The 14,627-nt window shown below is 63.8% G+C and overlaps 1 protein-coding gene across 3 annotated transcripts; it reads right to left on the bottom strand.

The window, feature by feature from the left end:
• Positions 1–1,040: 1,040 nt before the first annotated feature.
• Positions 1,041–13,866, bottom strand: LAD1 (ladinin 1). 3 transcript variants are annotated; one of them, NM_001075219.1, is made up of 10 exons: positions 13,810–13,866; positions 6,331–6,465; positions 4,383–5,049; positions 3,873–3,983; positions 3,533–3,576; positions 2,552–2,624; positions 2,330–2,467; positions 1,980–2,066; positions 1,667–1,747; positions 1,041–1,491 (listed from the first exon to the last, which is right to left on the bottom strand). In NM_001075219.1, exons 1-10 carry the CDS (start codon positions 13,845–13,847, stop codon positions 1,486–1,488), a joined length of 1,380 nt encoding a protein of 459 aa, NP_001068687.1. In that variant the 5' UTR covers positions 13,848–13,866; the 3' UTR covers positions 1,041–1,485. The 3 variants fall into 3 exon arrangements, with proteins under 3 accessions (NP_001068687.1, XP_005217097.1, XP_005217098.1); XM_005217040.5 differs by lacking the exon at positions 13,810–13,866 and adding an exon at positions 9,716–11,562; XM_005217041.5 differs by lacking the exons at positions 6,331–6,465; positions 13,810–13,866 and adding an exon at positions 5,199–6,324.
• Between the last annotated feature and the right edge of the window lie 761 nt (positions 13,867–14,627).

Here is a 14,627-nt window from a genome sequence, read left to right as displayed (position 1 = left end):
CCTGAGGTCGCCCTGGGCGTGCATCCCCCCCAGAAGGATGAGTGCAGGGCCTTTGTGTATAGATGAGCGAGTGCAAGGGGGTGGGCAGCGTGGTGCTGTCCTCCACACCCTGCCCAGGCAGCCCCGATGGGCACCAAGGGCTCCCCCCAGGGACAGCAGTGCCATATGCCCAGACACCAGAGCCAGGTGGGCCAAGACCCCTCGGGCCCCTCTCAGACCCCCATGCTGGAGGGAGGGCGCTGCTATGCTGGGCAAAGCCACCCGCTGGGACCCTCCCAAGTGTAGCACGCGAGCACTCAGCACCTCTTGGTCGCTTGCTGACTGAGTTCCTGGTGGGACAGCACAGAGCGGGGCCTGCCTCTCTGGAGGTGCCCAGTCCAGCCCTCCTGGCTCCATCCAGGAACTCTGGGGTTGCACGTGTGGTGGTGGGTGAGGGTGGCTGGCCAGGGCCTCCAGGTCCCGCTGCCCCCAGCTCCAGGCGGGCACAGGGCCGGCCATGCGAGACCCCCTGCTGGAGGCAGGCCAGTCGGCTCACAGGCGGGGCCCCAAGGCCCTTCCGTCCCTGGCCCCAGGATGTGGGACGGGAGCCTCCCTCAGGACCATAAGCACAGTGGGGCTGGGGCAAAGGGGGTGTGAGGTGTCACTGACTCCAGAGAAACCCAAGCAGGCACCTGAGAGCAGGGTTCTAACGTAGGTCTAGTGATGGGAAAACGTGTGGACCACACACAGACTTGTGCACAAACACACGTACGCCCCATACACACACACATCCTCAGCCACACACAGCACGCAGGGCTGATGGCACCAGGCTGGCTCTGGATGCTTGGTCTACACACAGGTCAGCATCCACCCTGGCTCAGGAGGGCAGGGGAGTGGAGAACCAGGTTTGGGGGCAGGCGTGCTGGGCTGTGGCCACAGAGGCTGCTGGCAGACGACCGCCTGCCCCTCTCGGGCCCCCACAGCCTCCCCACGCCATTTAGTCTCCACTGAAAAGCAAAGCTTCTGGAAAGAATGATTTTTAAGGTATCATTGGTCACACCTGAGAGTGAATGAGTTTATCAGCTCTTTCCTGAGAGTGGGGAGGGGGCACAGGACGGCTTGGCCAGGGCAGCAGGTAGGGCATGAAGGGGAGCAAGGCAGGTCCAGGGAGCGGCTCCTCCAGCCTGGCAGGTGGCGCAGGGACGGTGGGGGCCAGCCTGGGAGAGGTGCACGGAGACACCGGTGCAACCCGACAGCCCCAAGGAGGAAGAGCAGGAGTCGGTGTGGACAGGGTGGCGAGGCTGTGTGCAGACGCGCAGTGCCCGCAGCCGGACAAGGCACAGGGCACACCTGCCCCCACAGGGGTGTGGGGAAGATGCCGGCCAAGCCACGGGGCACACCTGCCCCAGAGGGGCGGAGAGGATGCCGGCCAGGGTCCTCCCAGGTCCAAGGCGGAAAGCGGGCAGGAGAGGCAACTGGCATGGCTGCTGGCCTGAGACTGGCTCCTCACACCTGCAGTGGGACCGAGAGTCGTTAGGACAAGGGGGTTCCTGGGGTGGGGCAGGGACGCTCCCTTTTCCCCAGGCCTCCCATGCTGGGCAGAGCCCAGGCCTGCAGTGGAGGAGTGGGCGCCTACCGGCCCGTGTTCTCCAGGGACAGCCACCCCAGCCCCTGGGCCCCCACACACCTCGGCACCCAGCGGGGGCTCTGGCTTCTTCCTCCACTGGGGCCTCCTGCCAGCTGCCGACTCTCTCTGCATCTCCTGGTTCTGGGTATCAGGACAGAGACCGGGCTCAGGCTGCCACAGAGCCCCCTGGCCCGCCCCTTCCTGGGGGAGGACCCCAGGCCCTCCTCCTTCCACCCTCTGACCCACAGGCTTCCCCACAGCCGTCCCGCGTGCAGAGCATCTCCACTGCGCTCGGGGCTGTCCCTCCCCTGACGGGTCATCCCACTACCACAGGCCTGCAGGGAGACCGGGGGCAGAGGGGCACGCACAGTACCTGCGGGCCCTGCTGTGCTGACTCCTGGGTCCTGCTGATCCATAGGTTGAGCCGCGACGTCACCACCCCTGAGAGCTGCAAGTTCTCCTGAGAAGAGAGCTCCCACCTTGGGGCCGGGCTGGCATCTCCAGAGGGCCCCCCTCACCACATCCACACAGCCAGGCCATGGGACCCTCCCCTGAAGCTGTGTGCACAGCTGGGCTGGGGGCTCAGCAACAGGCATGGCTGGGCCCTTGAGTCCGCCAGACAGATGCAGGAAAGCATGGAGCTGTCCTGCAGTCCCCAGGCTCCAGCTCTGCAGATCCCAGGCTCAGCGGCCTGCAGATGCCTGGCGGGCCAGAGCCACTCACCTTGCGGCTGGAAGCTGGGCCCTCTCGGCTCTGGCCCACCAGCTCTTTCTCGAAGAGGTGGCGCTTGCTGGCGACATCCACAGGAGCCACGAGGAACTCAGTGCGGGACGGGCTTGCACCCTTGACAGACTCTGATCTCTGGGAGCAGAGAGCACAGGCTGCTGACCCTGGAGGGTGAGGGCCCTGGCACGCCCAGCACACTCCAGGGACCAGCCCACTCACCTGGATGGCTGAGTGGTATCGCTCCAGCTTCGGGCCTAATTTGACTGAGCTGGCTGGGAGCCTCACACTGGCACTGCAGGGCAGGAAGACAGGGCAAGACAAAGCAGGTGAGGCCCTGCCCGCCCACAGGACACCAGGCCTGCCCCTGTGCCCCACCTCACTCTGGCGAAGAGAATGCAGCCTTTGTATACAGACTGTGGGCACTCCCTGTCCTCCCAAGACACAGTCCATTCAACAGGACACCCCAGGCCAGAAATGGCTGCTGTCCCTGCCCCGTGGAGTCAGTCCCGCCTCAGACACTGCTCCCCTCTCTCCACCTTCCACCCCCCTGGCCCCCAGGCCCCCCATCCCAGATCAACCCCATCCTGCCCTCAGGCACAGGCAGCGTGAAAGGCTCATGACCTGGGTCTGATGCCCTCCTGACCCTGGCGCCCCCACCCTGCACCTCATGCTGCTGTGCCGGCCGGCTGACCTCCATGTGGACTCCGCTCCAAGCCCCTCCTTTCACCGACCCTCCATCCAGAGCTGCCTGCAGAGCTCTCCCCACCTCACGCCCCTGCCGCCCGCCACCCTGTGCCCTCGCCCCACTCTCGCAGGCTGAGATCCCCTGACTGCAAGGGGCTCCAGCCCTCGGTTCCCATCCTGAACCCTCGGAACCTCCATGCCCCATGGTTCCTGCACGTCTCACTCTGATGCGAGGGCAGTGACCCCCTCATCTACTATGTCCCCCACGCCCGCCGGCCTCGCCCAGGACCACCGGCCTCAGTACAGTCTCGGGGCAGATGGTGCAGCCCGCATGCATGAATCCCCAGTGCTTGACTCAAACAACCCCGGTGCACCCACTCCCCCCCACCACCCGGGCACCTAGTGGCTCAGGACGGCCCCTCCCTCCCGCCCCCTCCAGGCAGCCGGACCCTCCCCTTGCTGCACTTCGGGCCTCAGCCCCACGGCAGACGAGCCCCGGGGCCCCCAGGCCCTGACCTGCGGGTTAAGGCCACCTCTGAGCTGTCTCTCCGGGGGCTCATCTGGAAAGAGAAGGAAGGTGCCAGTGAGCGGGGTCCGTGGCAGCCACGGCCTCCACAAGGGAGGACTCAGCTCTCAGAACGCAGCCCGCCCTGGGGTCTCGCCCCCACCCTCCTCTGCACAGACCCCAGCCACACCCCCACAAAAGGCCTACCTCGGGCCTGGGGCACAGCCCCTCCCATCAAGCCAGGTCAAGAGACACCCCCCTTGATGCCCCCAGATCTTCTCAGGGTGCCTCCTGCCTACCTCCCCACTGCCCCGAGCCCTGCAGTGAGGGGCCCACGGCAGCCAGGCTCACCCTGAAGGAGATAGTGCGGGGGCTGGAGCGCTGCAGGGCGCTGCTGAAGGTGGGCGAGGCCCGTGTCGGCGAGGGGGCCTCGGGCTCAGCCTCCATGCTGGGGGTCCTCACCTGGACAGAGCAGGGGGTGAGTCACGCAGGAAGACAGGCGGCCTGGAGCCCCCGCAGGCCGGCTCACCCCAGCAGCCACGGTGGCAGCAGGCCAGTCCTCTGCTCCCACCCACTGCCTCGGCTGTGGGGGTGCAGCCACAGGCCCAGGGCCCAGCCAGCGGACAGGGCTTCCGGGGCGGGGGGCTTCTAGAAGCATCTGAGGCTTCCCTGGAGTCTGGGTCTGGGATGAGGGTGTGGTGTGGGTGCAAGGTGAGACCGCAGCCCAGCCCCCTGTCCTGCGGGCAGCAGAGCAGGCGGGGAGAGGAGACACAGCTGGGGCTGGCCTGGAGGGAGGAAGACAGGAGACAGGGAGGCAGCCAGAGACACCGGGAGGACAGAGAGGCGGGGGGCACCACGCACCTGCAGAGTGACGGGCGGGAGGCTGCCAGCCCGGGACAGAGGCCCCACCGAGGACTCGGGCTCCTTCTCAGGCCCAGCACCCCCAGCACCCCGCTGCCCCCTGGGGCTGGATGGGCACTCCACTGAGGCTGGGTGCTCCCGGGCCAGGGGCCGCGTTGGGGCCATGGCCCTGCCTAGGGCCGGCTGCGTCTCGGGGGCCGGGGTCTTCTCGAAGATAGTGGCTTTCTCAGACACGAGTCTCTTCTCTGAGATGCTGGCTTTGTCTAGAACCGCCCTCTTTCCTGAGAAGGCTCTCTCCTCCAGCACAGTGATCTTCTGGGACACGGAGCATTTACTGGGGCTGGGGGTCTCAGGGTCCAGGCTCGCTTCCGGCTCAAGTGTCTTCCCTGCAGCAGACGGCTTCTTGGAGCCCGCAGGCGCCTTGCCCGCCAGGCCCCCCTCTTCTGTGGAGCCGCGCTGCGGGCTCAGTCTCCGGCCGGACGTCGACTGCACCTGCTCCTCGGGCGCCGGGGGCAACTGCCTGGCCTCAGGCAGCTCCGGGACGGGGGCCTCCCGGCGCCTCTGCCTCCGTTCCTGCCGCGTCCTCAGGATGGCCCGGACATCCTCCTCATCTCTGGGGTCTGCGGCCGGTGGCCGGGGCCCCTCTGCTTCCTCCACGCTCAGCAGTCTGAGTCGGAAGGGAGATGGCGGGAGACAGTCAGAAACGGGAGAGACCCCGGGAGCACCTGACCCAGGGGGAGGCCTCAGGGCGCCTCGTGCCCTCCCAACCCCTTGAACCACTGTCCCTTAAATCAGGATCGCTTTCATCTGCTTTACCCATCAGGCCTCCAAGGTATCATCTGAACAAAGCACTGCTGCTGCTGCTAAGTCGCTTCAGTCATGTCCGACTCTGTGCGACCCCAGAGACGGCAGCCCACCAGGGTCCCCTGTCCCTGGGATTCTCCAGGCAAGAACACTGGGGTGGGTTGCCATTTCCTTCTCCAATGCATGAAAGTGAAAAGTGAAAGTGAAGTCACTCAGTCATGTCCGACTCTTAGCGACCCCATGGACTGCAGCCCACCAGGCTCCTCCGTCCATAGGATTTTCCAGGCAAGAGTACTGGAGTGGGGTGCCATTGCCTTCTCCGGAACAAAGCACAAGAGGCTTTAACAAAAAAATTTATAAACGCCTGTAAGGTACAACCACTCCATGTTCAACAAACACCTCTCCTGTGTCAGGCCCTGCCACTTACAGATGTCAAGCAGAGACGGGCAGGGAGCTGGCCCGAGTCACACGGTGACGGGCAGGAAGCCAGCAGTGGTACCCAGGCCTCCGCGCCTCCGCAGCCACGTGGGTGCAGCGCCGGCCGCACGCCTCGCAGCCCCCTCTCCAGGAGCCAGGGAGCAGCACACGAAGCTGCCCCAAACCCGGCCTGCAGCAGAGGGGCCACTCCTGCGCCTCCACCCGCCCACCTGCAACTTGGGGGAGTCCACTCGCAGGCTGAGCCCGCTGCCAAATCTGCAATCTGGGCTCGTTTGGAGACGAGAGGAGACGCGTCCCCCGAGTGGGCCCCGTCCCTGTGGACAGGCGTGTCGTGGTGCTCAGCCTCGGGGCTGGTGGTCAGACCAGCGGCACCTCCTTCCTGTCAGAGACCACGGGGGTCCGCTAGCAGGAGGGGTCTGGGCTGAAGGGGCATGGTCGGCCCAGGGCCTGATGACCCCCAGGCCCTGCCCCCGGTGCTCGAGCCGTGCACTCTCTGACAGCTGCCTACCCATGAGCCAGGTTAGCACCCTCTCAGGAGCGTGGAAGGATGAGCTATGCTTATAAAATGCCCAGCAAGAGCGGCCCAGCTCACCCACACTGGTCCTGACTGCTGTCCTGACCAGAGTGGGGCCCACAGAAAGTCAGCCCGCTCCCCAGGCAGGGGCGGCTGGTCCATCCTCAGTGGGGTCCCGCCTCCCACCCACACCTCTCGGGGGCCAGCGGGTCCTCGTCCCGGGCAGGTGGGTCCTCGTCGTCCGTGGCAGAGCTCAGGTTCCGGTGTCGCCGCCGGCGTTCTCGCTCCTGTTCCTCCTCATCCTCCAGGGTCCACTGCCGGGTCAGGCTGGGGGGACAGGGGGTCAGCGCAGCCTCAGGGTGATGCCCAGAGCGTCCCGGTGGCCGACACTGGGGGGAGGGGGGCGGCGGGCCGGACTTCACCCTGCACCCCCACTGGAACAGGGGGTCTACTCGCCGGGGTGCCCCACATCCCCACTGCGATGGGGGTCCACCTGCCTGGGCACCCCAGCACCCCCACTGGAATGGGGGCCCACCCACCTAGGCACCCCCCGCACCCCCACTGGAATGGGGTCCACCCACCTGGGTCCCCCCACACCCCCACTGGAACGGGGGTCCACCCACCTGGGCGCCCCCGCACCCCCACTGGAACGGGGGTCCACCCTGCCTGGGCGCCCAGAGATGTGGCAGGGTGGTCACTGCTCAGCCCGAAGGAGGCAGGTGAACCTGGCAGAGCCCAGCTTTGATCTGAGGCTCTTAGATGAACAGTTACTGAGAAACATCCCAGCTCCCCAGCTCCCCCAGGACGTCCCAGCCCCCAGACAGAGATCCCAGATGAACCAGCCATCCCCAAAGGGGAACCCAGGATCGCTTCCCTCACCACCCAGGCGCTCCGTCAGCTTCCTTCACCTCTGAAAACCAGCCTTCCCGTGGGCAGGAGCGAGGGGCACAGCCGGCCTCTGGCCCCCGGTCACTCTCCCAGCCACAGTCACTCACAGTCACTCTCATACCGGTCCCCCTCATAGCCACCCCCCGGACCCCGCCTTCCACCATCCCGCCTCCAGCCCCATGTCCCTACAGCACCCTGCCCCAGCCTCCCACCAGTCATCCTCACCCACCTGCCCGCGCACCTACCTCCCCCCAGCGCCCCACCCCATTCTAGCCAAAGAGCAAAGAATCTCTGAGGAACCAAGCTGGGCCAGCCTCCCACTGGGAACTGTGGGGTCACAGAAACCCACCCGCCAAATACAGAGACAGGGAAGTGAGCCCCACTCTGCACCAGGAGGGAAAGGTCTGGACTTCAGAGGAGGGACAGGATGGCCAGGAGGCCGGGGGCGGGGCCCGCGGGGGAGGGAGGCAGAGCTTCCCGAGGGGCCACAGGAGAAGCTCCGGGCCCTGTGAGCCGAGGGTACCGTCCAGCACTGTCCGGGCCCCGATGAGAAGGGTCCGGGGAAGGCTGCCCTCTCGCCTCCCAGCATCACTGCAGGGTAGTAAGGCCCCGTCCTGGACAGCGCCTGTTCCCCAGCCTCTCCGCTGCCCTGTTCCTACCGTGGCCTCGCCTGCCTCTACAGAGCCTCACATGCAACCACGGAAGAAGTATCATGGGAGAAGCAGGCACGTTTCTAGGGGGAAACCCACAAATTTTATCAACTGAATGACATAAAACCTATCTAAAAAGCTTCCTAAAGGAAAGAGCCCCCAGCCCCTGGGGAAACTTCTGCAGGGCCAGGTCAGACAGCCTGCTTGATCCCCCCACCTAAGGGGGAGTCACTTCCCTGCACCTCCCCAGTCCTCCTCCCTAAAAGCGGCAGGAGCCACACCACCACCCTGACCTGTTCAGGCCCAGCATCATGTTCGTTGACCTGGTGTTTAGTAAACTCATTTTTTGAGCAGGATCTACATACAAGCGGGTTCCAGGGCTCCCCTGCTCATGAACAAAAGGACAGGAGGGACCAAGGACAAGGGGTGGCAGTGCCAGAGGGGATGGAGCCCCGAGGAGCCGGGTGTGCTGGCAGAGCAGGAGCCCAGGCCTGGCTGGGATGTGCGGCAGTGGTGGGGGACATGACTCAGCAGAAGGGGCGACAGGGCAGGTCCCTGGGGACCAAGGGAGACGTGGGTTCACTCTGTGTGTGGGGAGCCACCAGGAGACTTAAGTGATGGACTCAGGACACAATTTGAAGGCAGAGTCCACTGGGTTTGCTGGGGGGCTGGATGGAGATGGGGGGCCAGCAAGGAAACGAGAAAAATGAAGGAAAGCGGGCTTGAGCAGCTCCTGGTGGTGCTTTCAGAAGGCTGGGGGCCTTCGGGGAGAGAGGGGTTCAGTGCGATGTCTGCAGCAGTGGTCGGGGAGGAGGGGCAGGAGGACGTGAAGGCTGAGGAGACACTCGACGGAGGAGGGAGGAGCCAGCCTGGTGGACCGCAGGAAGGGGATGTGCTGGCACTGCAGGAGGGGGCCCACCAGGGCAGTGCTGGGCAAAGAGGCTCCAAGGCCCTTAGAAAGAGCCCGACTGGACAAGAGACAACCAGGGGGCTCCAGAAGGAGGAGCTGGTGACGCCCAGCATCTGAGAAGGGTTAACAAAAAGCTGTGTCAGAGATTTGCAAACAAAGTGTGGAGAGCTTGTCCCACGGGGAGAGAAAAGGCCATGGGACAGGGTGCATCCACCACGGTGCCCAGAACATGCCGGCCACCAAATGTGGCACCAGGTACAGGGGGCAGGGCGCTCCTCCCGCGGGGTCACCAGAGCTCTGCCTGACCCATGGGAGCACAGAGGGGCAGCAAACCCTAGGCCCCACACTGGCACCTGCCCACACCTGGCCATCAGGCATGCTGGCGGTGCAGACCTCAGTGCCCCTGCCTGTCAGGGCTCGACTCCCCCTGAGTGGATGGGAAGGGCTCCAGCCCAGGCCCCACGGCCTTGATCACGGGGTGGAAACCGGACTACCCCAGGCCTCTGCCATCACTCACTCCATGGGAACCCACGGCCCCTCCAGCCAGGCCCCGATACCCTCGTCCAGTTGAGAAAGGCCCCCTGCACGTGGCTTCCCCTGGGTCCACACATTCAGCCCTTCCCCTGTGGACCCTCCCTCGAGTCCACAGTTTGGGGTCAGCCATGCACTGCAGAGATGAGAGACCACCCCCTGCAGGGAGACTGGCCCACGGGGACAGGACTCCCCCGCACACCTGTGGCCAGGTAGGGATGGAATGCACAGGATTCCTTGGGCCTGAGCAAGCCTGTTCCCACATAGGCGGCTCAGCCCTCAGGGGAGCTGCTGGTTTGTCAGTGGAACCTGGGTCAGACAGCGTCGGAGCCTAGTCTCAGGGAAGTGACTCACCCCAGGCAGCTCCTTGCCCGGAGGGTGTCAGCCCAGGAGTCCTGAAGTGACCCCCAGCTGCACATCAAGACCCCTCTGCTCACCTTGGTGATGTGGCCACCCACCCCCACCACACCCCCAGCCCAAGAGAAACGTTATCTCCACCAACAAAGAGCGACCCTCCTTAAGAGAAGGAAGAGAGAGAAGGACAGGCTCCCAGAGGGGCAGGTAAAACAGTAAAAGCCCAGGAATGAATATACGGTACCCAAAGGCCCAGGGCAGTGCCAAAGAACGTTCAAACTTCTGGACAATTGCATTCATTCCACATGCTGCTAAGGTTATGCTCAAAATCCTTCAAGTTAGGCTTCAACAGGACGTGAACTGTGAACTTCCAGATTGCGAAACTAGGTTTAGAAAAGACAGAGGAACCAGAGATCAAATTACCAACATCCGCTGGATCATAAAGAAAGAAAGGGAATTTCAGAAAAACATCTACTTCTGCTTCATTGACTACGCTAAAGACTTTGACTGTGTGGATCACGACAAACTGTGGAAAATTCTTTAAGACATGGGAATACCAGACCACGTTACCTGCCTCCTGAGAAATCTGGATGCAGGTCAGGAAGCAACAGTTAGAACTGGACATGGAACAATGGACTGGTTCAAAATTGGGAAAGGAGTACAGCAAGGCTGTATATTATCACCCTTATAACTTATATGCAGACTACATCATGCAAAATGCAGCTAGATGAATCCCAAGCTGGAATCAAGATTGCCGGGAGAACTATCAACAACCTCAGATATGCAGATGACACCACCCTTATGGCAGAAAGTGAAGAGGAACTAAAAAGCCTCTTGATGAAAGTGAAAGAGGAGAGTGAAAAAACTGGCTTAAAACTCAACATTCAGAAAACTAAAATCACAGCATAAAGGGTGGAAGGAGCGACAGAATTTATTTTCTTGGGCTCCAAAATCACTGTGGACGGTGACTGCAGCCAATAAATTAAAAGATGCTTGCTCCTTAGAAGGAAAGCTGTAACAAACCTAGATAGTGCATTGAAAAACAAAGACATCACTTTGCCAACGAAGGTCCATATAGTCAAAGTTATGATTTTTCCAGTAGTCATTAATGGATGTGAGAGTTGGACCATAAAGAAGGCTGAGCACCAAAAAATTATGCCTTTGAATTATGGTGCTGGAGAAGACTCTTGAGTGTCTCTTGGACAGCAAGGAAATCAAACCAGTCCGTCCTGAAGGGAATCAACCCTGAATATTCATTGGAAGGACCAATGTTGAAGCTGAAGCTCCAATACTTTGGCCACCTGATGGGAAGAGCCAACTTATTGAAAAATATCCTGATGCTGGGAAAGATTGAAGGCAGGAGGAGAAGGGAACAACAGAGGATGAGATGGTTGGATGGCATCACCGACTCAATGGACATGAGTTTGAGTAAGCTCCGGGAGTTGGTGATGGACAGGGAGGCCTGGCCTGCTGCAGTCCATGGGGTCGCAAAGACATGACTGAGGGACTGAACCGCAAAGGGCCCAGAGCAGCGCTCAGCACTCAGAAGCACACGTGTTGGTGAATACAGTGACCAGTACACCAATAAAGGAAGCGGTGAGGGCGCTGACGTGTGCCTAGATGGCACCGGATGCCCACAGGTGCCACTGACAGGAGGTGCCACTGACACGAGGTGCCACTGACAGGAGGTGCCACTGACAGGAGGCCCCACCACCTTGAGGAATGCGGGGGGCAGGGGGAGGTGGGGCACCTCCATTCTGCAGATGAGGCTTCCAAGGCTCACAGGATCAACAAGGTACCCAAGGCAGGGTGGCCAGTAAAAGAAGGAGCTGAGGTTCCCAGCCAGGGCAGCGTGTTAACCACAAGGCCTAGTGCCAGGAAGGACGCCCAGGGAGGCTCCACCTTCTCAGGAGCCCAGGAGCTGAGCAGTCAGAGGGAGTGGGGTGCTTGGGAGGGGCCGGAATGTGTGGGACTCCCCAGCCCGGCTTGAGCTCTGGTGCAGGCTGGGGAAGCAGGTCTGGGGAGACCCAGCGGCCAACAGCTTGTCCTTTAGAGTGCCAGGGTCAGTGCACGCTGACACCCGGGGAGGTCCCAGCCACAGCCACCAGCTGAAGCCCCAGCAGCTACCCCCACACCTCCCCCTCGCCAGGCCTGCCAGCCCCCACACTCCATCCTTAGAGGAAGGGATCTGTTCCCTTCTGTGGTTCGGGAAACTCCCTGCCCACTGTGCAGGGGAGAGCCAGTTCGGCTCCCTGCCCCAGGCCCTTCTTCCTGAGTCTGCCCTGCCCATGGTCAGCAGCTGAGGGCAGGGGTATCCCTGCGGACAAGTTGACCAGCAGAACCCTTCCTTCCTAAGGGAATCGCACACAGAAATCTGCTGTGTGAGAGGTCAGGGCTCAGCTGCCTGGGGAGGGTTCGCAGGGGAGGGCACAGGGCTGCCCCAGGGCATTCCGTGGAGGCCCAGGCTCAAAGGGCAGGATGTGCAGACCTTGGGAGGGGAAGAACGGGTGCAGGCCTGACACCAGGCCCTGTGACCCGGGGCCAGTGAGCTGCCCAAGGGGAGCCAGCCTCCCCAGGCGAGGGGCCACTGTGGGTGGTCAGTGAGGTCCCCTCCAGCCCTGACGGTCTAGGGAGAGGTGCCAGGGAGAACCAAGCAGCTTGGGAGGTGGCAGGGCTGTGGGAGGCCGGGCGGGGAAATGATTAACCCCCAGCCGCTCTGTCCTGGGCACTCGACCCACCCTCACCCCCCGTGGACAGGCCCGCCCCGCCTCACCGGGAGGAGAGGGCTGGGTGCCAGGTGCCCATCCAGGGCTGGGCGCCTGCATTTCGACCTAGCGCCAAGGATGGGGGGCCCGCTGGCCCTCCGCTGCCCACTTGGGCCCTGCCTGGAGCCACCCTCCTCACCCCTTCCTCAGGGCCCCCCACCCTCGCCTTGGAAGCTCGGTTGACAGTGACTCACAGCCCTTCCTTCTGCCAGCTGGGGCTTGTTCCCAGGAGTGGGGCGGAGGGTCCCGGCTCCAGCTGCCTCCTGGGCAAGCTGCGGCTGCCCAGGGCACTGGGGAGGCAGGGCAGCTTCCCCAGGGCACTCGACCCCACCCCTACAGCCACAGGAGCCTGGGGCCTCTGAGCAGAGAGCCAACGAAGACGAGACCCTGCACCGTCATCCTCAATGGACATCTGAGTGGACGCGAACGCCCAAATGGCAACGTCAGAACCTCCCACCCACCCAGACTTCTCCGCACTACACAAGGCCCACACGTGCCTGTGCACACACACACACACACACACACACACACACACACGAACACAGACAGGCCCCGCCTGGAAACACAGACACTCCCGCATCAGACCCACAGGCAGAGTCCAAGACCTTGACTGCCAGCCCCACCCTCTGCACAGACCCTCCCTGGGTGTGACTGGCCTCTGAGACGCTGGGCCCCCATCCAGAGCACCGAGTGCCTCCTTTCTTGGGGCGTATCCTCCTCTCTCCAGACCCCACAGGCCTCTGCTGCAGAGCAGTGAGGACAGAGAGTCCAGGGGGACCCCAGCCCTGGGGGGGTGCGGCCATGGGGGCGTCCCTGGAGCTTGGGGCCCTTGGGGGTGGGGGGAGGGGACAGTCAAGGTCCTGATGGGAGGGGCTGCCCACACCTGCAAAGGCAGCCTGGCCTCATCACCCAAAAGTCCGCCTGGGGCCAATTTCTACCAGCAACAGCCTTTGGGTCAAGGAGTAGGGACTCAGCTCCTGCCCATCCACTACATGGGCCTCAGTCTTCTGGGGATGGCGTGGGGGGGGGGTCAGGAGATGCTCTTGGGGGGACCCCAAGAGAAGTTCAGGGGTCACCAATCGCATGAGGGTGCTGCCTTCTGGACACCCACCCCCCCAGGCTTCTCTGATCCTGTCCCCAGACCCTTTGAAGGCCCTGCTCATGAGTGAAGACTGAAGCGCAGAGAGGGAGAGCGCCAGGCGTGAGGTTTCCCAGCCCCAACAGCACCCCGAAACGCTGTGCCCAGAGCCTGAGCCTCATCCCTGGGAGGGCACCTGCCTGCTCGGCCTACTCACTGACCCTGTGAGGCAGTGCGGCCGCCTCCTCCCGGGAGGGGCCTCTCAGACTCTCCAGAGAAAGACAGGCAGTCAGGGGCAGCTCAGAAGCTGAGACTCGGCCGTTTACCTCCTGAACGCCTCCCCAGCCCTCAGAGCGGCCTCTCCGGGCTGGACAGCCCTCCGCAGGCAGCCTGCTCCGGCCTGCGTCCCCAAGGAGGAAGAGGGCCGGAACCCCGGGGGCTGCGCGGCATGGCCCCGACTCTGTGGCCCCCGGAGCAGTCAGGACCCCGACTCACCTGGACAGAGCCGCCCAGCTTTTCCTGCTGACCGACATGCCGCCAGACCGCCGAGCGTCCCGTCCGCTCCGCGCCGCCCCGCGCCCCGCCCGCGGCGCAGGTTGGCTCACCTGGCCTCTTATCCCGGGCCGCGCCCGCGCAGCCGCGCAGCCGCACCGCCTGCCGCCTCGGATTGGCCTGCGGGTGGGGACGTCGCGGACAGAGCCTCCCCGGTCCCCACCCCGGCCTCCCAGCCCAGCGCCCTAGACCGGTCGCCACACCGAGGGACAGACGGACGGATGGACGGGCGTACAGGCGCACAGGCGGCGCAGGGCGGGGCGGCCGCCCAGGGTGGGGACCGAGACTTCCTGCTCGGAACCTGTCGAACCAGCCCGCCGGGCCGCCCCCTCCCGCGGGTGCCCGACCGGGAGTGGGGTGCCCCGGGTCAAGCCCGCTCTCCGCCCGCCGACCGGCTCGACCACGCGAAACCCATCTGGGAAGCGGGCGGGCAGGCGCGCGTCTTGGGTCCGGATCCAGAGCTCTCCCGAGGAGCGCGCGGGACGCGGAAAACTGCGGGCACGCCCCGTGCAAAGCCCGCCCCTCCAGAAAGAAGAGCCGGGATCCCTTCTGCACACGCAGCGCTCAGGGCTCCGAAGAAGCCAAGGCTTCGGAGGTGCCCTCGGACTTTGGGCTGGCGGGGCAGGGGGTGAACCCGGCCGGCTTCCCCCTCCCCCCGCTCCCCCTCGGGGAACAGAGAACAGGGGAGTAGTGCGAGAATTCTGGAGCGAGTGAAGTACCACCTGGCTCCCTTTAGGTGCACGTCCCGCTGCGCGCGCCTC

The sequence above is a fragment of the Bos taurus genome, chromosome 16 (assembly GCF_002263795.3).
Source record: "Bos taurus isolate L1 Dominette 01449 registration number 42190680 breed Hereford chromosome 16, ARS-UCD2.0, whole genome shotgun sequence".
NCBI classification, from domain to species: domain Eukaryota; kingdom Metazoa; phylum Chordata; class Mammalia; order Artiodactyla; family Bovidae; genus Bos; species Bos taurus.
Note: the sequence above shows the minus strand (reverse complement) of the source record. Positions and strands in the feature narration are given on the sequence as shown.

Bases quoted from the DNA above. Each gene is read 5' to 3' on its own strand.
- LAD1 (XM_005217040.5), bottom strand. From the start codon at position 9,771: ATGAATGCAATTGTCCAGAAGTTTGAACGTTCTTTGGCACTGCCCTGG. The intron at 5,050-6,330 runs GTGTGGGTGGGA...CTTCCGACTCAG, and splicing joins GACCCGCTGGCCCCCGAGAG to ACTGCTGAGCGTGGAGGAAG. The intron at 2,067-2,329 runs GTGAGTGGCTCT...CTCTCTTCTCAG, and splicing joins GCCCAGCTTCCAGCCGCAAG to GAGAACTTGCAGCTCTCAGG.